Source organism: Geotrypetes seraphini, chromosome 11, assembly GCF_902459505.1.
Source record: "Geotrypetes seraphini chromosome 11, aGeoSer1.1, whole genome shotgun sequence".
NCBI lineage: Eukaryota > Metazoa > Chordata > Amphibia > Gymnophiona > Dermophiidae > Geotrypetes > Geotrypetes seraphini.
Window position 1 is genome coordinate 79,131,369 of NC_047094.1, and position 24,190 is coordinate 79,155,558.

Sequence of the window (24,190 nt, forward strand, 5' to 3'; positions counted from 1 at the left end):
TGGAGGGTACTCGCAGGAGGAAGAAGCAGGATCCTACCAGAACCTAGAGGGAGAAGAAATGAGTGCCACCGAAGACACTGATATGCGACCACAGCGGAGACTGAAAGAAGGGAAATCTGCAATCCTGGTGGGAGACTCGATCTTGAGACAGGTGGACAGTCACATAGCAGGAGGGAGAGAGGATCGGCTGGTGACCTGTCTCCCAGGAGCAAGAACCAGGGACATCATCGACAGAATCGAAAGGATCCTGGAGGGAGCAGAGACGGAAGAGACGGCAGTGATGGTCCATGTCGGGACGAACGATGTCGCCAGGAGAGACTACAGCAGGAAGGCACTCACCGAACAATTCATGATCTTGGGAAGGAAGCTGAAGATGAGGACACAGAGGATAGCGTTCTCGGAGATCCTACCAGTACCGAGGGCTGATGTGAAGAGACAGACGGAACTACAAGCAATAAATGCTTGGCTGAGGAGATGGTGTGAAGAAGAGGGGTTTCAATTCGTGAGGAACTGGACAACGTTCTGGGGCAAGAACAAGCTCTACAGGAGAGATGGATTACACCTGAGCACGGCGGGAACTAGACTACTAGCAAGCAACATCAAGAGAGGAATAGAGCAAGCTTTAAACTGAGAGGAAGGGGAAAGCCGACAGTCAACCAGATGTTGATGATTCGGAAGACAGTATCCCAAAAGGATACTGAGTGGGGAAAGTGCAGGGAAGACACCAACAACGTCAAACAAGCAATGGAATACCAGCAGAGCCAGACAAATCAGGAAAGGGATAGGAGGAATCTACTACATGGGGAAGTCAACAAGGGGCAAGAAGAAGAAAATGAACGTAATGAAGAAACACACCACGCCCCACAGGAGGAAGACAAGAGAGACAATAAACAAAAGTCTGCAGAACAAGAAGGGGACGGAAAGGAAAATGGATCGCAAGGGAAACCAACAAGAAAACAAATCCATCGAGACTTAAACTGTATGTACACTAATGCAAGAAGCCTGACAAACAAAATGGGGGAACTAGAAACCAGGGCCAAAGATGAGAACCTAGACATCATAGCAATCACGGAAACATGGTGGAACGAGGACAACAAATGGGACACAGCACTACCAGGGTACAAGCTCTACCGAAGAGACAGGACACATCAGAAAGGAGGAGGAATAGCACTTTATGTAACGGATACAATTCAATCGATCAGAGTGGACACACCAACAATTAATGAACAACTGGAATCAATATGGATTAAAATACCAGGAAGAAAGGGAACCGAGATAAAGATGGGGCTGTACTACCGCCCGCCCGGACAAACAGAAGCAATAGATGAAGAACTGAGAGCTGAGTTGAGGCGAGAATGTAAAAACGCTAACACCATAGTTATGGGAGATTTCAACTACCCAGGGATAGACTGGAGCCATGGAGTTTCCAATTGTTCAAAGGAATTGGAGTTCCTAGAGGCTGTAGGGGACTGTTACTTGGAACAGCTCGTCAAAGAACCAACGAGAGGGGCAGCTATTCTGGATTTAATCCTTAATGGGCTGAGAGGACCTGCCCAAGAAGTGGAAGTAGCGGGACCTTTAGGGAACAGTGACCACAACACGATCCAATTCAAAGTGGAACTAAGTATGCCAAAGGGGAAGAGAACCACTGTAACAACGTTCAACTTCAAGAAAGGGAACTATGATGCCATGAGACACATGGTAAAGAGAAAACTCAAGAACAGCACCAGAAAGGCACTGACGGTGGACCAAGCCTGGACCCTTTTTAAGGACACAGTGAACGAGGCGCAAAGCCGATATATACCCAGATTTAGAAAAGGAGGCAGAAAGAATCAAGCAAAGGACCCAGCATGGTTAACAAGAGAAGTTAAGAATGTGGTAGGAGATAAGAAAAAATCCTTCAGGACATGGAAAAAGGATAAAACTGAGGAAAATTGGAAAAAGCACAGAAAGCACCAAAAAGAATGCCACCGCGTAGTTAGAACAGCAAAGAGAGAATATGAAGAGAAACTTGCAAAAGAGGCACGGAACTTTAAACCTTTCTTTCGATATGTGAAAGGGAAACAGCCGGCGAGGGAGGAAGTGGGACCCCTGGATGAGGGGGATAGGAAAGGAGTGGTAAAGGAGGAAAAGGAAGTGGCGGACAGATTAAACACGTTCTTCTCGTCGGTCTTCACGAAAGAGGACACATCCAATGTTCCGGAACCGGAAAAATTCTTCAAGGGGGACCAAGAGGAAATATTATCGTGCATGGAGGTAAGCCTCGAAGACGTACTCAAACAGATAGATAGGCTAAAAACTGACAAATCGCCAGGCCCGGACGGAATTCACCCAAGAATACTAAGAGAACTTAGAAACGAAATAGCGGAGTTACTGCAACAGATTTGTAACCTATCCCTGAAAACAGGGGTAATACCGGAAGACTGGAGGATAGCAAATGTTACACCTATCTTCAAGAAAGGAACCAGAGGCGACCCGGGGAATTATAGACCGGTCAGCTTGACCTCAGTTCCGGGGAAGATGGCCGAATCATTGATCAAGAACAGTATCAGTGAGCACATAGAAAAAAATAAGCTGATGAGAACAAGCCAGCATGGTTTCTGTACTGGAAGATCCTGCCAAACGAACCTACTGCACTTCTTCGAGGGGATAAGCGGACATTTGGACAAAGGTGACCCCATAGATATAGTATACCTAGACTTCCAGAAAGCCTTCGACAAGGTACCTCATGAGCGCCTTCTAAGGAAACTGTGGAACCACGGGGTGGAAGGGGACATACACAGATGGATCAAGAACTGGTTGGCAAACAGGAAACAGAGGGTAGGAGTAAAGGGACACTATTCTGACTGGAAAGGGGTCACAAGTGGCGTCCCACAAGGGTCAGTGCTGGGACCGCTGCTATTCAATATATTTATTAATGACTTGGAAACAGGGACAAAGTGTGAAGTTATAAAATTTGCGGATGACACAAAACTCTCCGGTAAGGTTAGATCTGTAGAGGAATGTAAAAAACTCCAAAGGGATCTGGACAAACTGAGTGAGTGGGCAGATAAATGGCAGATGAGTTTTAATGTGGAGAAATGTAAAGTTATGCACATAGGGAAAGGGAACCTGATGTACAACTACATAATGGGGGGGATGACATTGGGAAAAGGCAACCTAGAAAAGGACTTGGGGGTTTTGGTGGATAAAACAATGAAACCGGCAGCACAATGCGCAGCGGCCTCAAAAAAGGCGAACAGAATGTTGGGCATTATCAAAAAAGGTATCACTACCAGAACCAAGGAAGTTATCCTCCCGCTGTACAGGGCAATGGTGCGACCGCATCTGGAGTACTGCGTCCAGTACTGGTCGCCGTACCTAAAGAAAGATATGGCGATACTCGAGAGGGTCCAGAGAAGAGCGACAAAAATGATAAAGGGCATGGAAAACCTCTCGTATGCTGAGAGGCTGGAGAAGTTGGGGCTCTTTTCCCTAGAAAAGAGGAGACTTAGAGGGGATATGATAGAAACTTATAAGATCATGAAGGGTATAGTGAAGGTAGAGAGAGACAGATTTTTCAGACTGGCGGGGGCAACAAGAACTAGAGGACACTCAAAAAAATTGAAGGGAGATAGTTTTAGAACAAATGCTAGGAAGTTCTTCTTTACCCAGAGGGTGGTGGACACCTGGAATGCGCTTCCAGAGGGGGTGGTTGAGCAGAGTACGGTTTTGGGTTTCAAAAAGGGATTGGACGAATTCCTGAGGGGTAAGGGAATCCAGGGGTACAATTAGAGGGTTACTATACAAGACAAAATGCTCTTGAGTAATAGATCACTACAGGTCATTGACCTGGGGGGCCGCCGCGGGAGCGGACTGCTGGGCATGATGGACCTATGGTCTGACTCGGCAGAGGCCATGCTTATGTGCTTATGTGCTTATGATTAATTCCAACAGATAAGATGAACTTTGACCATATAAAATATTAAAAACCATCACACAAATAGTTCCACAATCATAAGATATTATTCTAAATTTTAACATTTCTATCTCCCCCCTAACATACTATATTCAGGTACTTATTTTGTACCTGGGGCAATGAAGGGTTAAGTGATTTCCTCAGGGTCACAAGGAGCTACAGTGGGAACCAAACCTAGTTCTCCTGGTTCTCAAGCTTCTGCACTATCCATTAGGCAACTCCCATTCTACTTGTGCGGCTTTATTACCCTGTTCAATCTATCAGCCAGGCTGTTGGATTTCCCTGTCAGGTATATGGTCCTGAGAACTATGCCATTCTGGACTGCTCCCTCCCCATACTTTCCCCCACCCCATACCTCTTTAAATCTTTGCCAGTGTGAGCAACTTCTCAGGCCTGCTGTTCTGAAATCACTTCTGGACTATGGGAACCGGAAGTGACATCATAGGGAAAGCCAATGCTGGTGCGAGCAGCAGGCAGGAGAAGCTGCTCGCGCTGGCGAAGATTTAATGAGGTTTTTTTTGGGGGGAAGGGGGTATAAGTGTGGCATGGGGGGTGGGGAAGGAGGGGGTGGAGAAGAAGGAGGTAGAGAGGAGGTGGAGAGGAAGGAGCAGGGGATGCCATCGCCCCGGTCACCTCCTACCCATGCTACGCCACTGCCTGTAACCCCCTGATTTTTGGCGTTTTCCTGAAATCAAATGAAATCAGGACTTCAAAAATATGGCAAGAATATTTTGGTAAATCTATTTTCTGAATAAATAGGGCGAAGAAGGAATGAAAGAAGTTCTTCAAATGCTGAAGGAAGATTCAGGCTAGCAATGGTTCTTGCTGATGAGATGCTTAGCTCTTTTTCTCAGACATTATACAGTACCTGGAAATACTAATGTTATATTGCTTTCTTAATTTTTTTTTAAGACTGCACAATATGGACAATAACAATGTTTTCTTACTGCTTAAAGAAAATTTGAGATCAATATTAAAAACAATTTGGGAGAAATTTTATAAATGATGCCAGACTTATGCCAGATGAAACCTGGTGTAAATGCTGGTGCCCAAGTTAGACATGCTGAGGCAGTATTCTGTAACTACATGCACAACTTTTCAAAATGCCCCTAATATGGCCATGACTCAGGGGAGATACGATAGAGGTCTATAAAACACCAAGTGGAGTGGAGCGGGTAGTTGCAAGTCGCTTGTTTACTCTTTCCAAAAATGCTAGGACTAGGGGGTATGTAATGAAGCTATTAAGTAGTAGATTTAAAAGAAACAGGAGAAAATATTTCTTCACTCATTGCCAAAGAATGTTATGAAGGCAGTTAGCTTAGCAGGGTTTTTAAAAGTTTTGGATAATTTCCTAAAACAAAAGTCCATAAGCTGTTATTAAGACAGACTTGGGGGAAATCCACTGTTTATTCCTAGGATGAGCAGCATAAAATCTGTTGTACTGCTTGGGATCTTGCCAGGTACTTGAGACTTCGGTTGGCCATTGCTGGAAACAGGAGACTGGGCTTGATGGACCTTTGGTTTGTCTCAGTAATGGCAACTCTTATGTTCTTATAACCCTAATAAATACTAGGCATCCAGATGGTCAAGGGGTAAAGAAGAGTATAATGGAAGAGTAAACTAACCTATGTATCTGTAATAATGAATCTATTTTTATGTATTCTTGTCACTGGTGTATCGAGAGTGGGAGGTGCCCCATTGCCCTCTTCTCTGCCCTCCCACTCCTTCTCTGCCCCCCTGTCACGCGTGCATCCCTTCACCCATACCTGTTTAGCTTCCCTAGCACGAGCAGCATCTCCAACTTGCTGCCCATGTCAGTGTCAGCTCTTCCTCTGACATCACTTCCTAGTTATGGGACCTGGAAATAACGTCAGAGGGGAGTTCTGAGGGTGGCACGAGCAGAAAGTTGAAGATGCAGCGCTGGCAAAAAGCTAGAGGTGCAATGAGGGAGGAGTGGGGGAGTGGAGAGGAGAAGAGGAGAAAAGGTGCTGGCGCCCCCATCAAGACAGTGCCCGGGCAGTTCACCCTCCCCACCCCCCTTACTATGCCACTGATTCTTAGGATGCCTTTTTGTTCAAGATGCCAAATTCCCTGTATAAGGGTCTGGTTTCTATCTTGAATTTAAAGCATACCTTGTCTGCCTTTAAGGCTTATATGTCCTCATATATTAATACTGTATATTAATAAACAAGTCTTAAACTAAGCACAGGCTAGTGTATATTTATTTCCACAGTAATACTACTCTGTAGCAACTATAGTTGTGTGGCTCATAGTGTACAAGGTCGAAGGTCATTAGTAGCACTTTAGCTGCCTTTGAACTTCCATTTTATGACAGAAGATATTCAACCACAGAGAGAACACGATACTCACAGGAGGCTCTTCACCTGGCAGTCTGGAGACCTCAGCACATCCGACTCCATGATAGCAGCTTCTTTATTCAGGGAGTTGTAACGTAAACTGAAGAAAGAAAAAATAAATAAATAAATGCCTGTACATCTGAATATTTCAAACATAATATTTTCTTTAAAAAATAATTAGCCTCAACAGCATCCTCAGATTCATATCACCTTAAAATATTATTACTCACCTGAAAAAAATGCTGATCATAAATGTGCACTGAAAAGAAATTTACAAGCCAATATTTAAAAGGGAGTTATGTGCTGGGCACCAGATAGCCACTGCATAACTCCCCTATCTAAATATTCTGACAAGATATCTGGATAATATCTGCTTAAATCACTAAGCAGCAAGATATTATCTGGATACAAAAAGGGTCAAGTTGGGAATGGTGGAGGTAGCTCTGGAATTTTTCCAAATAAAGGTGATAATCAGGCCTCAGTACTTATATTCAGCACAGCTAATGATCTAACAGTGGTGTTGCCAAGGCCAACATTTAATCTATTCTGCTGATTGTGTCAGCTGAAATAGTAGTCCCTATTCTTTTACCGGCCATTATTCAACCAGTGACAGTCAACATTTTTTTAAGTGCTGCCTCCTGCTGGCTAACCTGGACCCAGATATCCAATGCCAGGCTATGTCTGGACATCAGCATTGAATATCTGAACATAAACTGGGCATGTACTGGCCATTAGCACTTATGTGGGTACCGGCTGATATTCAGCCAGGACCCACATAAAGAAGGTCTGCCGTTCCCTCAGCCTCTGCTCCCTATTTATTCTCCGATTCCTACCAGTGTTTCCACAGTCTCACAGATCATGATGTCAGATAATGGCTGGTGCAATACCACAACCCCTGCTCATTCTCCAGCTTTACCCTCACTTCCCCACTAATCTCCTAAAATGTTTTTTTGCCTTTACCATCTCCATTGGAAGTCTGTTCTATTTTTCTACCACTCTTTCTATGACTAACCCCCTGTTTTACTAAAGTGCGCTAAATCTACATGTGCGCTAACCGCTAATGCGTCCATAGACTGACATGCACGCATTAGTGTTTAGCGCATGGTTAGCACATGCTAATATTTAGCATGGCTAAAAAGCATAGCGCACCTTAGTAAAAATAAAGCCCTAAATATCTCCTTACATTATATTTGAATCTATGCCTCTTCAGCCTCATTATTATCCATTCTTCTACTGAAGAATTGCTGTCTCTTTTGCATTACTTATTCTTTGGAAATATTTGAATATCTCTGCCCTTCACTGCCTCTTCTCCGCAAGGTGTTGAACTCTGCTCCATTTCCATAACTCTCATGGGACCGATTCTGTGTGGTTTATACAGTTTTTAAACATGTGGCCTCTAAAATTAGACACACTACTCTAGATGAAGTCTTACCAAAGATTTACACAATGCAATACTATCTCCTTTTTGTCATGAATATGCTACAACTAGTACTTCTAACACTTACTACAGTGTTTCACAACGGTGTAAGAGTGGCTGGAGTCGTCTTAAGCCTTGGATACCCATGTTTGTGTAACCCAGGTTGAGAGTCTTCAGCTTCCTGTTGGAATGCTGCAAAACATAAAATAGAGCAGAGCAATCTACAGGATTCAAAGTCACCTTAAACAGGTTTATTTCATCAATCTCTGGAGCCACTTCCTCCACTACTATCTTCTGCTGCAGCTCCCGCAAGCAATGCAGAAGATTCAGGAACTTCTGGTTAGCCTCATACCGAACCTTCTCCTTGAACCACTCTGCAAGAAGTTGTAAAGTGTCTCTGCTTAGGCCATCTACCAGTCCTTCAAGTTTGCCCTCTATTCTGCAACATAGCAACCCCATGAAGAACCTGGTAAACATCTGCAGGTTCTCCCATCTGTTCCCCATCAGCATCTTCTTGGTGATAGAAATCAATTCATTGTTGATTGTTTCCTGAGGGATGATACCAAAGCACCAAAGGTTCAAGCTCACAACCAAATCTGCTGGTTTTGGAGACATGGCCATCACACAGTATAAGGCTGCCAGATGCTCCTGAACAGTCATGTGGAAGAAAGAAAACATCTCCACTTCTTTCTGGTCCTTTATACTGATGAAGATTTTACTAAGGAAGCTTGTGGGCAGTTTGTTGGCATCAAAGCCAAAGTCCTGAAGGTCAGATTCATAGAACAAAATCTTATTACTAAGCAGGGTATAGTAAGCCAGTTTTCCTAGCTGAAACAGAACATCCTTCATAGCTCTGAGAACAGCTGGGCTACATAGTTTAGGAGGGTTCTCCATGTCTCCTCCCAAAGACTCCTGGTGCATGTGGTGCTGGATGATGGTGCACAGATAACAACGGTACACTTCGGTGATGGTTTTGGGTGGGCTGTCACAAAATGAGCTCTGGGTTTCACCCCTGAAAAACTCACTTAGGGCCGTGCAGATGATGAAGCAGTAAAGAGGGATGAAAGACAACCCTGATAGGTTGTCATTCCTTACAATATATTCAAAGACTTCCTTGGACAGCTCTTGACTCCTGAAGAATCTGAGGCAATATTCTTCAACCTGTTGTTCCTCAAACCCAAGGATGATAATATTTCTGTCAAATACTTCTGGTGGGATGATGATATTAGGCCTTGTGGTGACAATTATCGATGCACCTCCTAAAAGAGTCCCCTTCAGAAGGCTACACACCAAGTCATTGACATGGGCCAGTTGATCAACCTTAGTGCAACCACTTTTACTTGTAAAATCCAAGGAATGTCTGAACTCATCAAGACCATCCAGAACAATTAAGATTTCTTCTGGGTGATCGAACAGCTGCTGTAATATCTGTTCCAAATGGGCATGTTTGCTCTGGGTGAGGCTAATAAAGGATATGTTGTTTTCAATCAGATTCAGTTCCCGGAAGGTGAAGTCCATGATGCATACATAGTTTCTGAAGGCCACTCCCATGGCCCACTCACTCAATACCTTCTGCATTGCTACACTCTTACCAATGCCTGCAATTCCACTTATGAGGATTTTGTGGGGTTTTTGACTTTCAAAAGGCAAAGGGGACAGGAGCTCCTTTAGTGGGATCTTTTGGTATCTATTGTGTTCATAAATTCTAGCTCGCCGGTTGGCCAGTGAGAAGTACTCATGTTGACTGAGTGTCTGGGACAGATCATCAGTGGTGATAAAGAGTTCGGTGTAGCGAATTTCAATATGACAACAGGAGCTAGAGTCCTCAGTGTTACCCTGGATCTTGCTTGTCCTGTTGAGTAGGGACCTCTTGTGACTCTGAAGAAGTACTAGAAACAGTAAAATGAAAATCAGTCAATCACCATTATTCTATGAGCCAAGTAAAATCTAGGAAATAAAGGTAGAGGAGACATCTTAGAAATGTAAGCTTCTATACATTTGTATTTTGTACCAGTAATTTCTGATCTTATGCCAAGGGTGAGCCATCCTATATATTGAGATTGAAGGCCAAAGTGAAAGAGTTTTCAGATGATGTGTCCAGTGTATAAATCTAGAAAAAGTTAACTGTTCTATTGCTTTGCAAATAAAAAGCAGCATTAAACATATTTACTTTTCTTTGGTGCCTCTGAAAGGATATAGACAGGGTGGAGGCAGTATGAGACAATTTAACTGGGTTATTCCTCCAGGCTGAAAACTGACCTAACAGTAGTGCTGTTCGATTCAGACAAAAAATTTTAAGTTCAATTCAATTCACTTATATGAATTTATTTTTTGATTCAATTCAGTTTTTTTTTAAGTAAATATAAAATAAAATTCATTTTTCTCTCTTTACTGTCTGGTCTTAAATTTTGTGTTGGTCCTCTTGTCTTTTCTTAAATCTTTTCCCAAGGTCTCTGATTCAATTTGGCATTTCTATTCTATGTCCATTATTCAGCTCCTCTCTGTGTCCTGTGTCCTTGCTCCTGTCTACCTGCCATGTTGATCATCTCCCCCTCCTTGCATTCTTGCCCTGTCCAGCAGCACCCCTCTGTGTACCTATCCTACCTCCCCAGATCCAGCATCACATCTATATGTTGTTATTCCTCCTCATGTTCAGCTTATCCCCTTATTCTTCTCTTCTCTCCTGTCCCACCCCTCTTGTCCTGCATCCCCCAGGATTATCATCTCCCTTCTTTCTCTCTTGTCCCTTCCTTCCATCCAGTGTCTACTATATATCTTCCCCCTTCTGTCCAGCATCTGTCTCCTTCCATTCAGGGTGTGTCCTCTTTCTGTTCCACCTTCCACCCAGCCTCTGTCCTCACCAATCCAACATTTGCCTCCTCTGTTCTCCCCTCCTGCCCTGACATCCCTGCCGCAACTGAGTTTGCTGAGTCTAGTGATTTACTATTGCATGTCAGAGACAGCCTGTGCTAGGAGCTGCCAAGAACATTTATTCTCTTCCAGAACAAGTGGTACCAGAGGATACCACTCATTAGTGATACGCAGTCTGATTCTAGAGCAAGTAGGTGAGGTTATTGAGTATACTATTACTAAAAACCATGTATGTATTTTCCTGGGTGTACTGGAGGTAAGGAGTGGCCTAGTGGTAGAGCTGCTGTCTCAGCACCATGAGGTGAGATCAATCCTAACAGTGCTCCTTGTGACCCTGGACAAGTCACTTAATTCTCCACTGTGCCAGTTACAAAATAAGTACCTGTATATATGTAAACCACTTTGAATGTGTAACTACAAGAAGGCAGTATACAAGTCCCATCCCACCCCCTTTCCCTTATAGAAATCACCAATTTGTAACATTATGTAAGATACGTTGTGAAGTTTTATATTCAAGATAGAGGATATGTTTTTTGACTGTCTCTGTCTCCCAGTGCTGACAAAATAACACACATATTGCTAATGATGACTGGTTATTAATGAATGGGAATCTAGAGACCTTGAACTGGACTGTTTCAGACTGCCCAGAGATAATGGTTACCACTTGGTAAGAATTTTATTCTTGTTCCGTTATGGCTGGGTCTTTCTGTGTGGTCCATTCAATGCCTCTGAATATCTTACCTTATTTTCCTCCTGTTATTGCATAGACAATCTGGAGCCCCCCTCCTCCGATTCACTAACCTGTGTACTGATCCGATCCCGATCCATGCATGCAAATGTGGGGAATCGGCATGCAAAGCAGGAAGGACGCGATTCACTAAACTTTCTTCTGGCACACCGACTGACTGGCTGATCAAAAAACTAGCGGCTGGTGAGGACCAATCGCTTGTGCTAAAACCCTGCCCTCTGCCCCGATTCTCCTGCTCTGGCCACCCTGCTCTCTGCCCCGATTCTCCTGCTCTGGCCGCCCTACTCTCTGCCCCAATTCAACTGCTCTAGCCACCCTGCTCTCTGCCCCAACTTTCCAGCCCTGCTCAGCCCCGACTCGCCTGCCCTGCCACGCAGTGCGAGCCCATGGTTTTAACCCACGGGTTTAAAGTGGATTAAAACCATAGGCTCACGAAGTAAAAAAAAAAAAAAATAAAATAAAACCCCCAATAAAGTAAGTAAAAAAAGAAAAAAACACAGGCACGAAGGATGAGCGCATGCGCAGACCATCTACAGTCAAGGAAGATGGTCTATGCATGCTCCAGCGCTCCGTGTAGTCAGTGGGGGGCATGCCAATGATCGCCCCCCCATTTGCATGCAGGCCTTTAGTGAATTTGTCGACCTGCCTGCAATCGGACACGGATCTCAGGTTAGGGAATCTAGCCCTAAGTGAATGACTGGGATTATAAGGAGTAGGCAAAGAAGAGAGATATAATAGAAAAACAGGGTTTAATGACACACTCCTTCATACAGCAGGGAATCCCTTACTAGTCTGTGTACTATCAGAAATAAGGAGATGAGTAGTTAAGTATATTTTTGACTTTAGAAACCACAAAATTATTATGTACCCACCTCAGGTGGTAAATAAGAATATAAGAATAGGGTCAGACCAATAGTTCATCCAGCCCAGTATCCAGTTTCCACAGTGGCCAATCCAGGTCACAAGTTCATGGCAGAAACTCAAATAGTAGCAACTTTTCATGTTACCAATCCCAGGGCAAACAGTAGCTTCCCCCTATTTCTGTCTCAATAGCAGACTATAGACTTTTCCTCCAGGAAATTGTCTAAACCTTTTTTAAACCCAGTTATGCTAACTACAGTTACCACATCCTCTGGCAACATGTTCCAGAGCTTACCTATTATTTGAGTGAAAAAAATATTTCCTCCTATTTGTTTTAAAGATATTTCCATGTAACTTCAGTGAGTGTCCCCTAGTATTCTCCCCACATATTTAAAGAACAATTACATATGATAATGGTGTGCTTGGAGCAACAGCAGACAGACATTTTTATTCTTTCCAGCAAGTTTTAGGGGTGGCCATGGGGGGCCACCGTGGCCCCTTCAATAGCCAATCTTTTTATGAAAAATTTTGAAGAGAGATGACTTGATGAGAATCAGTTTACTGAATGGATTAGACTATGGACCAGGTTTATCAATGATATTTTCATGCTTTGGGCTGGAACAGAGAACCAATTGAATGAATTTTTAGAATGGCTAGATGGAAGACATCCCAGCATTCAGTTTATCATGGTCTATCATACTACAGAGAAAACAAAAAAAAACAGCTCTGTGGAGTGATGATGTTCCTAAATGGACTTTATTTGAAAGTGTCAAACTTCCAAAGGTACACTGAAATCATCCACATAAAATAATTCCATCCACATAAAAATAAATCATCCACATAAGAGCCTTAAAGGACCTAGTCCGCTAGGGAGGGATACAGGACCCAACATGGTCCGAATTTCGACAAAAAGTCTTCTTCAGGGGTCCCTGTGGGTCCTATAAAGGTGAGTACGTGGGAAACAATTGTGTGGTGAGCCGGAAGTGAGACACTGCTTGCATTTGCAACGGAAAGGGCTACATACTACAGAAATTTCCTTTTTTGATGTTTTTATTTCTAAAATGTTTCATTTAGAAAAACAAAACCAACTGATAGGAATACTTTTCTTCACTTTGCTAGTACTTATCCAGTAGCTCTGAAGAAGAGCTTACCATTTTTGCAGTTTTTGCATTACAGATGAAAAAGCTAAGACTTAAGTTTATGCAAACTTTCTCGAGCTTCAGCACACTAATCGTAGTGGCTGCGGCTCGAAGCATCTGTAAGTGCATGGACATCACACTGATGATGTCATACACATGTACAACGTCATCACGCCCACATCCGCAGATATGCGAAGGCCTTCCAGATAGGCCCTGAGATGCCAGTGGGGGGTGCCAGCAGGGAAGCAGGTCAAAAAGGAGAGGCTCTGGCGCCGGCTGATTGCCCACAGGACGTGCTTCTCACTGTGAGAGGCACATCCTGTAGTCAGCCGGCGCCTCACCTCCTCCCCAGTGTGCCATGGCACATCTGAAATCTCAAGAGGCACACTAGTGTGCCACGGCACACAGTTTGAGATACATTGCACTAAGGATTTGAAGAAATGTCTGTGTCAGAGGTGTTATCCTGTGAAGGTAGTCAATGATGCCCATAAATGGGCTAAAGTTTGTAACAGACATTATTAAATGAAAAATAATTTTCAGAAGATCTATGGACTTCTACATGTGTTTTGAAATGTTGCAATGGGGTGGTTAGACTTGTTTCTGTAATTAAAAAACATTAGTCTACTGTCCAACTTCACCCGGTGTTTCAGGGAAAGGACATAAGGTTTGCTTTCAGTCAAAATCATAACTTGAAGGAAATCTTATATTCATCAGACATGTGTGAGACTTTTACATCTTATGGCAGTCTTAAGAAATGTGGGTCATGTAAAACATGTGTATTTAAATGTCTGTATCATATCTCCTCTCATGCCTTTCCTCCAAAGTATACATATTGAGATCTTTAAGTCTGTCCCGATATGCCTTATTACAGACCATCAACCATTTTAATTGCCTTCCTCTGGTCCAACTCCATCCTGTATATATATTTTTGAAAGTGTGGTCTCCAGAATTGTACACAATATTCTAAATAAGGACTTACCAGGGGCATCAATACCTCCTTTATCCTACTGGCCATTCCTCTTCATATACACCTAAGCATCCTTTTAGCTTTTGCTGTTGCCTTTTCAACCTGTTTGGCCACCTTAAGATCATCAAATACAATCACACCCAAGTCCCGCTCTTCCGTCGTGCACATAAGTTCTTCACCCCCTAAACTATACCGTTCCCTTGGGTTTTTACAGCCCAAATGCATGACCTTGCATTTCTTAGCATTAAATTTTAGCTGCCAAATTTCAGACCATTCTTCAAGCTTTGCCAGGTCTTTCTTCATGTTATTCACACCATCTTGGGTATCTACTCTATTGCAGATTTTGGTATCATCCTCAAAGAGGCAAATCTTACCCGACATCCCTTCAGCAATATCGTTTATAAAAATGTTAAAAAGAACAGGCCCAATAACAGAACCTTGAGGCATACAACTGGTAACATCCCTTTACTCAGAGCAATCTCCATTGATCACTACCCTCTGTTAACTTCCACTCAACCATTTCTTGACCCAGCCCATCACTTTGGGTTGGGGTGGGGTGGGGTGGGGAGGGACACAGCACAGGCTTGGAGTTGTCCAAGTTGAGTCATGAGGGAAATTAATTATGGGGCTTGGAACTTGAGTCTACTGTGATTTGATAATATATGAGAGTTGCTTTCCTTGCATTATCATTGGTTACCAGTCTATTGGTTTCTGTCTATTATTTAAAGCCATGAATGGAGACAGTCCAGCCTACCTGAACAACCGCTTTATCCGAACTACCGCAACCAAGCAAAGGAGAACCCAGACACCATTCACGCACCCCCCAATCAGAAGCGTCAAATGCACAAAAATGTATGACAGCCTACTGGTCATGCAGGCAGTGACACTTGACCACCAACTATCCAATCTACTGATCACGACACTAGACTACAAAACTTTCAGAAAAGAAATAAACACCCTACTCTTCAAGAAATCCATCAAGACAAACTAACTCCGCAGGAAGCATTTCAATCCCCCAAAGTAACCCGCTCAACTATGTAACTCTTCTGGAAATGTCCAGATAACCTCTTATGTAATCCGCCTTGAACCGCAAGGTAATGGTGGAATAAAAGTCACTAATGTAATGTAATGTAACATAAGAACATAAGCATCGCCTCTGCCGAGTCAGACCATAGGTCCATTGTGCCCAACAGTCCACTCCCCCAGCGGCCCCTCAGGCCAATGACCTGTAAGTGATCCTTTACTAAGACATTTTATCCTGTATAGTACCCCTCTAATTATACCAGTCAATCCCCTTTTCCTTCAGGAACTCGTCCAATCCCTTTTTGAAACCCAAAAAAACATACTCTGCTTTACCACCTCCTCTGGAAGTACATTCCAGGTATCCACCACCCTCTGAGTGAAAAAAGAACTTCCTAGCATTTGTTCTGAATCTCCCTTCAATTTTTTTGAGTGCCCTCTTGTTCTTGTTGCCCCCGCCAGTCTGAAGAATCGGTCCCTCTCTACCTTCTCTATACCCTTCATGATCTTGTAAGTTTCTATCATGTCCCCTCTAAATCTCCGCTTTTCCAGAGAAAAGAGCCCCAGCTTCTTTAGCCTTTCAGCATATGAAAGGTTTTCCATGCCCTTTATCATTCTTGTTGCTCTTCTCTGGACCCTCTCGAGTATCGCCATATTCTTCTTAAGGTACGGCGACCAGTACTGAACGCAGTATTCCAGATGCGGGCGCACCATTGCCCAATATAGCGGCAGGATAACCTCTTTGGTTCTGGTAGTGATTCCCTTTTTGATAATGCCCAACATGTAATATATGTATGGCTAGTCTTTAAGCCTGTTACCTTAACGTGTGCTAGAATAGATGTGTGTGTGTCTGTCTTTCTTTCTCTCTCTCCTTGGCCGCTGTCTGTCTGTCTTCCTTTCCTTTCCCAGAGCAAAGCATGATTGCTTTCTGCCCCCCAGCACACCCCTACCCCCAAAGCAGCCCCCTTTCCCTCTCCCCCTGGCCCCCTGTTGTGCCATGCCTGCCTGCTCCATGGCCCCCTATGTTCCCCCCTCCTAGAACAAAGCATGATTGCTTTCTGCCTCCCAGCACACCCCTACCCCCAAAGCAGCCCCTTTCCCTCTCCCCCTGACCCCCTGTTGTGCCATGCCTGCCTGCTCCATGGCCCCCTATGTTCCCCCCTCCTAGAACAAAGCATGATTGCTTTCTGCCTCCCAGCACATCCCTACCCCCAAAGCAGCCCCCTTTCCCTCTCCCCCTGACCCCCTGTTGTGCCATGCCTGCCTGCTCCGTGGCCCCCTATGTTCCCCCCCAGAACAAAGTATGATTGCTTTCTGTCCCCCAGCACACCCCTACCCCTAAAGAAGCCCCCTTTCCCTCTCGCTCTGGCCCCCTGCCTGCTTGTATTGCTCCCTCTTCTGGCCCACCAGCACAAACTGCCACTGCTGCTCCTCTTCAAAGCAGCCTGCTAAAGATCACCGACCAGCTGTAGCGTCAGAGGGAACGTGCTACCGAGGTAGAGAGCGGCCTGTGAGGTTCGCTACAACCTCAAAATAGGCAAAACTTAACTTCCTAAACACTCACAGTTAAGTTTTGCCTATTTTGAGAATCATAGTTTTCACTTAAGCATTGGACATTTTAAATGGACATTTAATAGAAAAAAGAAGAAAAATAGTATAAAAAGACATTCACCAAAATTTAAATACCTTTCTACCGTTTGAGGATGGTGCAATGATAGACTCTTTGAAAGTCCTTACAGGGGTTGCTGCCCTGGTTTGGTCACTTTCTTACCATATATTGGTTCTGAGCACCTTCGAGGTTTAAAGGCATTTTCATTTTGTTTTTTGTTTCCTTTTTCGTTTTTGTTAGTTCACAGTCCTTTGGAAACTTTCTCTGTTTGAATTTCACCCAGCTGTTATATTGACAATCATTAATTCTACATTTTTTCACTATGATCTGACTATCAAAGTCCCAAGAAATCTCCATGGGCCTTGGATCATTTATAAGTGACAGAGCTTGGGATCAGTGGTGTACCTAGGGTATGTGGCACCCGGGGCCCATAATTTTTTGACACCCCCCCCATGTAAAAAAATATTTTTTGTAATAACCATGAAACTGAATAAATGGTCATAATAGAAACAGGCAGTGAAAATGTTCTTTTATTGAACCTCATATATGTAACCATTATTCCAAACATACCATAACATAACATAAATTATGTCTGAATTGTCATGACATCAGAAGTACATATGGAGTAGTTGCAGGTGATGCTTGGGACAGTTCTGATTGTGTTAGTTCGGTTTTATGTGTTTTTGAATAGAAGGGTTTTTATTTCTTTTTTGAAGGTTTTGTAGTTTGTGGTCGAGGTCAATAGGTTGTAGAGTTGGGGGTCGAGTGTTGCAGCTCGAATGGCTAGGAGGTTGTCGAACAGTTTTTTTCTTTTGATGTTTTTGGTTGGAGGGTGTGTGAATGGTGCGTGAGTTCTCCTATGTCTGGTTGAGGTGGATTGAATTATTTAGCTGAAGAAATTAGTTATCCCCCCATTCCACACACATTAATTCTCTTCCATTTTTGTTCCCATTATAAAAAACACTGATAAGTTCCCCAAAAAAATACATTAAAATAAGAAGTGAAAACAAAGGCCCCTACAGATGAGAACATAACATAAGAATAGCCTAACTGGGTCAGACCAATGGTGCATCATGCCCAGTAACCTATTCTCATGGAAGCCAATCCAGGTCACTAGTACCTGGTCAAAACCCAAAGAGTAGCAACATTCCCTGCTACCGGTCCAGGGCAAGCAGATGTTTCCCCCATGTCTTAATAACAGACTATGGACTTTTCCTCCAGGAATTTGTCCAAACTTTTCTTAAAACCAGCTACGCTATCTGCTTTTACCATAACTTCTGGCCACTTCATTTTTAAGCTGAGATCTTTCCTTACAAACAGAGACTTTGCTAGATGTCAAATACAGCACAAGGTAACTTCACACGGACTTAGCTGTGCAGGAAATGTGAATCTCCTCATACACCCATCATATAGTGCAAAAATGTGCAAAGGTCTAGTTTTTATTTTTTTTTTTTCGATCACTACATAGACTAATGCCACACAAGCAGCGCTGTTACAAACATATTCTGTAGATCAGTGCTAAGGTTAACAAAGTTTCCTTCCTTGGACCTGAAGGAGATACTGACAAACCACTGGAAGAGATCCCAAAACAACTACCCAGGAACAACACCCAAAGACCCACTGAGTGTGTGAACCAGTTGAGTGGAGTGGACTAACTGGGGGGTGGAAATGGGCCCGGAGTTTGCTCAACATAATTTCCCAGATCACCTCTTCCTCTCAACACATTGACATGCTGCCACCACCACCACTAGGAACACCTCACCGGGTAGGCCAGCAATGTTATAAACTTTATAAAACACATTATTATATTTTCTTATAAAGCACATATTTTAACTGAACTCTCTGACATCCTCAGCCTTGCCATTCACAAAAATAGAAGGAAGAAAAGTTCCCATTTCCTGCTGTCTCATGTCCCCGGCCTATACAATATTTTTCTTCTGCAGAGTGCAGACCCTTCAAAAATCTGACCAAATCCTCATTTCACTTGCATTATAAAGTACTGAGGATGCCATCTCTCCCCAATCCCAGGTCCTAAAGTCTAAGACAGTAGCGCAAACTAGTGCTGTCAGATTCAGGAAAAAAAATTTCAATTCAATTCAGCCTATTGAATTGGTTTATCGATTCGATTTTCCTGCCCAATTGGGTGTTTTTTTCAAACATCCTGGTGGGTTTATTTTATAGCTTTTTCACCCCCCTTTGGCTTCTCCTAACCACACTGGCACTGTGGTGTAAATAAAATAAAGAAACAAAAAGGACTTTTCCTCTCTCTGTTAAATCCTAGCTCACGTTTGCGGTCTAACACCAGCTCTGGCAGGATACACATTTCAAATCTGACATATTGTAATCACAAAACAGAAAATAAAATTAGTTTTTCTACCTTTTTGTTGTCTGGTTATTTTTCAAATCTTGTTGGTCCAAGGCTCTGGTTGTCTTCTGATAACTTGCTTGCGAGGGTCTCCTTTCTCCGTGCTAACCATCCATCTGCCATCTCTGTCCTCCCTTTCCGTTTCCCTTCCCTCCCCCGGATGTTTGGCATCTTTCCTTTTTTTGTCTCCCTCCACAGATCCACCTTTTCTTAACTACCCTTTCATCCAGCAGCTCTTCCTCTTTCCCCACCACCCCAGGGTCCACCATCTCTCCCTTTCTTTTCCCAACTACCCTCCTAATCAGTATCTCTTTCCCCCCCCTCCATACCATCCCTTGTGTCCAACTTCTCTCCCTTTCTGTTCCTTCCCTCCCTAAAACCCATGTCCATCACCTCTCTCTCGCTCCTCTATTTTCAGACCCATTATTTCTTCCCACCCAAAGTCCGGCATATGCACGTCTCTTTGAACCCCTCCCCCTTCCCTCCGTGTACTTCTACACCAGGGCCCCCCCTCCCCTGAAGGCCTGTCCCCCCTTAAAGGTCTGCATCCCACCCCTGAAGGCCTGTCCCCCCTTGAAAGCCTGCCTGCCTGTTCCCCTTGAAGGCCTGCCCCCCTGAAGGCCTGTCCCCCCCGTGAAGGCCTGCACCCCCCGAAGGCCTGCATCCCCCCGAAGGCCTGCATCCCCCTCGAAGGCCTGACCCCCCCTTGAAGGCCTGCCTGCCTGTTCCCCTTGAAGGCCTGCCCCCCCTGAAGGCCTGTCCCCCCCCCTTGAAGGCCTGCACCCCCCCGAAAGCCTGCACCCCCCCCGAAGGCCTGCACCCCCCTGAAGGCCTACACCCCCCTCGAAGGTCTGTCCCCCCCTTGAAGGCCTGCTTGCCTGTTCCCCTTGAAGGCCTGCCCCCTGAAGGCCTGTCCCCCCCTTGAAGGCCTGCACCCTCCCGAAGGACTGCACCCCCCCCCAAAGGCCTACACCCCCCCTTGAAGGCCTGTCCCCCCCCCTTGAAGGCCTGCCTGCCTGTTCCCCTTGAAGGCCTGCCCCCCTGAAGGCCTTTCCCCCCCCTGAAGGCCTTTCCCCTCCCGAAGGCCTGCACCCCCCCAAAGGCCTACACCCCCCTCGAAGGCCTGCCCCCCCCGAAGGCCTGCACCCCCTTGAAGGCCTGCACCCCCCCCGAAGGCCTGCACCCCCCCGAAGACCTACACCCCCCTCGAAGGCCTGTCCCCCCCTTGAAGGCCTGCCTGCCTGTCCCCCCCTTGAAGGCCTGTGTCCTCCCTTGAAGGCCTGTCCCCCCCCACGAAGGCCTGCCCCCCCCCCCGACGGCCTGTTACCCCCCCGAAGGCCTGCCTGTCCCCCTTGAAGGCCTGTCCCCCTGAAGGCCTGTCTCCCCCCCTCCACAAGGTCTGCCTGCCCGCCCACCCTGAAGGCCTGCTGCCCCCCCCCACTACCTCGAAGGACCGCTCGGCCCCACCACCACGAAGCACTGCTCATTCCCCCGGCCTCCCCGCTTCATATTCCTGGGGAAATAGCCTGCAGCAAGATCGCGCGATACAGCGATCTTTGCTTGCTTCGGCTGTTTCCTCCGTCACGGTCCCGCCCCTCCTCTGATGTCAGATGAGGGGCGGGACTGGGGCGGAGGAAACAGCCGAAGCAGGCAAAGATCGCGATCTTGCTGCAGGCTGTTTCCAGACGCGACACCCGGCGCAGGGGGGGAGAACCGGACCGGACCGGGAGCACCCCCTCAGGGCTTGGCACCCGGGGCGGACCGCCCCCCCACGCCCCCCACCTTGGTACGCCACTGCTTGGGGTTGGCTGCTGAAAGCCCTCTTCTCTTTCTACACAGGGGCTGCCCAATAGAGACATCTGCAAGAACTAATTCCTGCTCACCTTTAAGCTGAGGCATCAGGGATCTCCTTCCATTTGTTGATTGCATTCCTCCGCCATCTGTTTCAAAAGCAAAGAGAAGGATTTTACCACTAAAGGTCCTCATGCATCTCTTTTCTGAATTCCCATGGTGTAGGAGCACTTCTGTTCAAGTGGCATTGACAAAAAGGGTTATAAGGAGATGAAAAATGTTGCTCCAGTGCTATTTAGTGGTTGGTCAATGAATGAGCAGTGGAAACAGCTCCACATAATCACACCTATGGAGGGCAAGGCTGTATGCAAATTTTATATTACAGAAAATGTGAGGAAGACATGGTGTAAATCAGTGATCTCAAACTCAAACCCTTTGCAGGGCCACATTTTGGATTTGTAGGTACTTGGAGGGCCTCAGAAAAAAATAGTTAAATGTCTTATTAAAGAAATTACAATTTTGCATGAGGTAAAACTCTTTATAGTTTATAAATCTTTCCTTTTGGCTAATTCTTAATAATAATATTGTAATTTATAGCTAAAGAGACATATGATCAAGAAACTGTTTTTTTGTACTTTTGTGATTATGATAAACATACTTAGGGCCTCAAAATAGTACCTGGCGGGTGTTAATGATGCAGATTTTTAAAATGATGGTCCCTGTATGATAGGCAGATGAAAGGTATTGAAAAAAAGATGTGTTCTGGGTGACAAGGTAGATGAAATCATGTAAGGAAAATGGATAGGCTGATGGTTGCTTGATGGCAGCCAGATAAAGAAGAGGTAAGGACACAGACTGTGCATGATGGCTACAAAGAGTAAAGCAAAAGATCACACATGAAAGCCAAATGAGTAAAGTCAGTGGATGTGCATGATGTTGCCCAATGAGAATTAGTTGTGAAAAGATGCTATGCAAGGAATAACACCTATACTTCTGTCTCTCATTCCATCTCTCTTCCCACCCCCAAGCAGGACTTTGGCTTCTCCGAACACCTGTTTCAGCAGAAAGAATGCATAAAGGCGCTGTTATCTTTCTGCCTTTGATCTCCTTTCATTATCAGAGGTCATATCAGCTGACTGTTCCTATCTGACACAAGGCCAGACCTCAGATAGCCTACCCTGGAATTGTTAAATCCTAGGTCGAGAGGTTCAGCAGGGGAAGAGGGAGGCGAGGGTGAGAGGAGCAAGCACACAGTGCACTCTGCACTGTAGATTCCTTCATACCCCCACAATTTAGTACAAACCTGGTTGTAAGAGTATGAACGGGGAAACCCAGAGGAGATCTCTACTATGGGGCAACTGATTGCAATATTAACCATATAAGCCAACTTTTCAAAATGATTGGGTGTGTTCACCTCAGCACAGATTACCAAGTCCTTATAAAGGAAATTAAGCATGGTGAGTCAAATTAAAGCATCTACTCAAGCTGTATTTACATAAATAGCACAACAGTTGATGCCTACAGGAAGGGCTTATGGGTAAAAGAAATGATAGAGGTAGCACTACAAGACCCACCAGCCTCTCTTCCTCCCCTACTACAACTCATTGCCATCCTACTTTACAATCCTACTTCCAGCCTATCCTAGCCCAACTAATACTATACAATCCATATTATTCTCCTCCCAGCTGGTCCGCGATAGTCCTTGCTCCCTAACGAACATGTGCACATACACTTTCTTTTCTCTCAGATCATCCCACCACTTCTTTTTCAGTCTCTCCCCATCTTAAATGTCATCTTCGTCCTTTCTTCTTATTGCTTTTCCTTTACTTCTTTCTCCCAGTGCAGTCTGACTTTTATTTTAGGGTAGGATGCTTAATAATAATAATAATAATAATTTTTATTCTTATATACCGCCAAAGCCATAGAAGATCGAGGCGGTTTACAGTAAGAGGCATAAGCAAGAACATAAGCAATGCCTCCGCTGGGTCAGACCTGAGGTCCATCATGCCCAGCAGTCCGCTCACGCAGCGGCCCAACAGGTCTAGGACCTGTGCAGTAATCCTCTATTTATACCCCTCTATCCCCTTTTCCAGCAGGAAATTGTCCAATCCTTTCTTAAACCCCTGTACTGTACCCTGCCCTATTACGCCCTCTGGAAGTGCATTCCAGGTGTCCACCACTCGTTGGGTAAAGAAGAACTTCCTAGCATTCGTTTTGAATCTGTCCCCTTTCAACTTTTCCAAGTGTCCTCTTGTTCTCTTATTTTTCGAAAGTTTGAAGAATCTGTCCCTCTCTACTCTCTCTATGCCCTTCATGATCTTATAAGTCTCTATCATATCCCCTCTAAGTCTCCTCTACTCCAGGGAAAAGAGACCCAGTTTCTCCAATCTCTCAGCGTATGAGAGGTTTTCCATTCCTTTTATCAAACGTGTCGCTCTCCTCTGAACCCTCTTGAGTAACGCCATATCCTTCTTAAGGTACGGAGACCAATATTGGACGCAGTATTCCAGATGCGGGTGCACCATCGCCCGATACAATGGCAGGATAACTTCTTTTGTCCTTGTTGAAATACCCTTCTTGATTATGCTTAGCATTCTATTTGCTTTCTTAGCGGCTGCTGCGCACTGTGCCGTCGGCTTCATTGTCATGTCCACCATTACCCTCAAGACCCTTTCTTGGTTACTCTCATTCAATATTATCCCTCCCATTGTATAGTTGTACCTCGGGTTTCTGTTTCCCACATGCAATACTTTACATTTCTCAACGTTGAACTTCATCTGCCATCTCGCCGCCCATTCCCCCAGTTTGTTCAAGTCCCTTTGCAATTCTTCGCATTCCTCTTTAGTCCCAGCTCCACTAAATAGTTTTGTATCGTCCGCAAATTTTATTATCTCACACTTCGTGCCTGTTTCTAGATCATTTATGAATATATTAAATAACAGCGAACAATCAGCGAAGATGTTACAATCAAAGTCAGCAATACAATCTTACATAATAAAAGAATAGAAAGCTATAAAGTTCTTAGGGTTACTAGATTGAATAAGCAGTGCTGAGTAGATTCTTAGTTAACAAATCGATTGAACAAAC

General features: G+C 44.6%; 1 protein-coding gene across 5 annotated transcripts in view; it reads right to left on the bottom strand.

Moving 5' to 3' along the window:
- The window catches only part of LOC117345671 (NLR family CARD domain-containing protein 3-like), a 113,808-nt gene that overhangs the window by 17,841 nt on the left and 71,777 nt on the right, over nt 1-24,190 (bottom strand). For 4 of the 5 annotated variants that reach the window (XM_033914654.1, XM_033914659.1, XM_033914656.1 and 1 more), the window contains 3 exons: nt 21,196-21,252; nt 7,821-9,621; nt 6,329-6,415 (listed from right to left, as the gene is read on the bottom strand). In XM_033914654.1, the coding sequence (XP_033770545.1) occupies nt 6,329-6,415; nt 7,821-9,621; nt 21,196-21,252 (1,945 nt within the window). The remainder of the gene's footprint in view (nt 1-6,328; nt 6,416-7,820; nt 9,622-21,195; nt 21,253-24,190) is intronic. The other variant, XM_033914658.1, reaches the window with a different exon arrangement.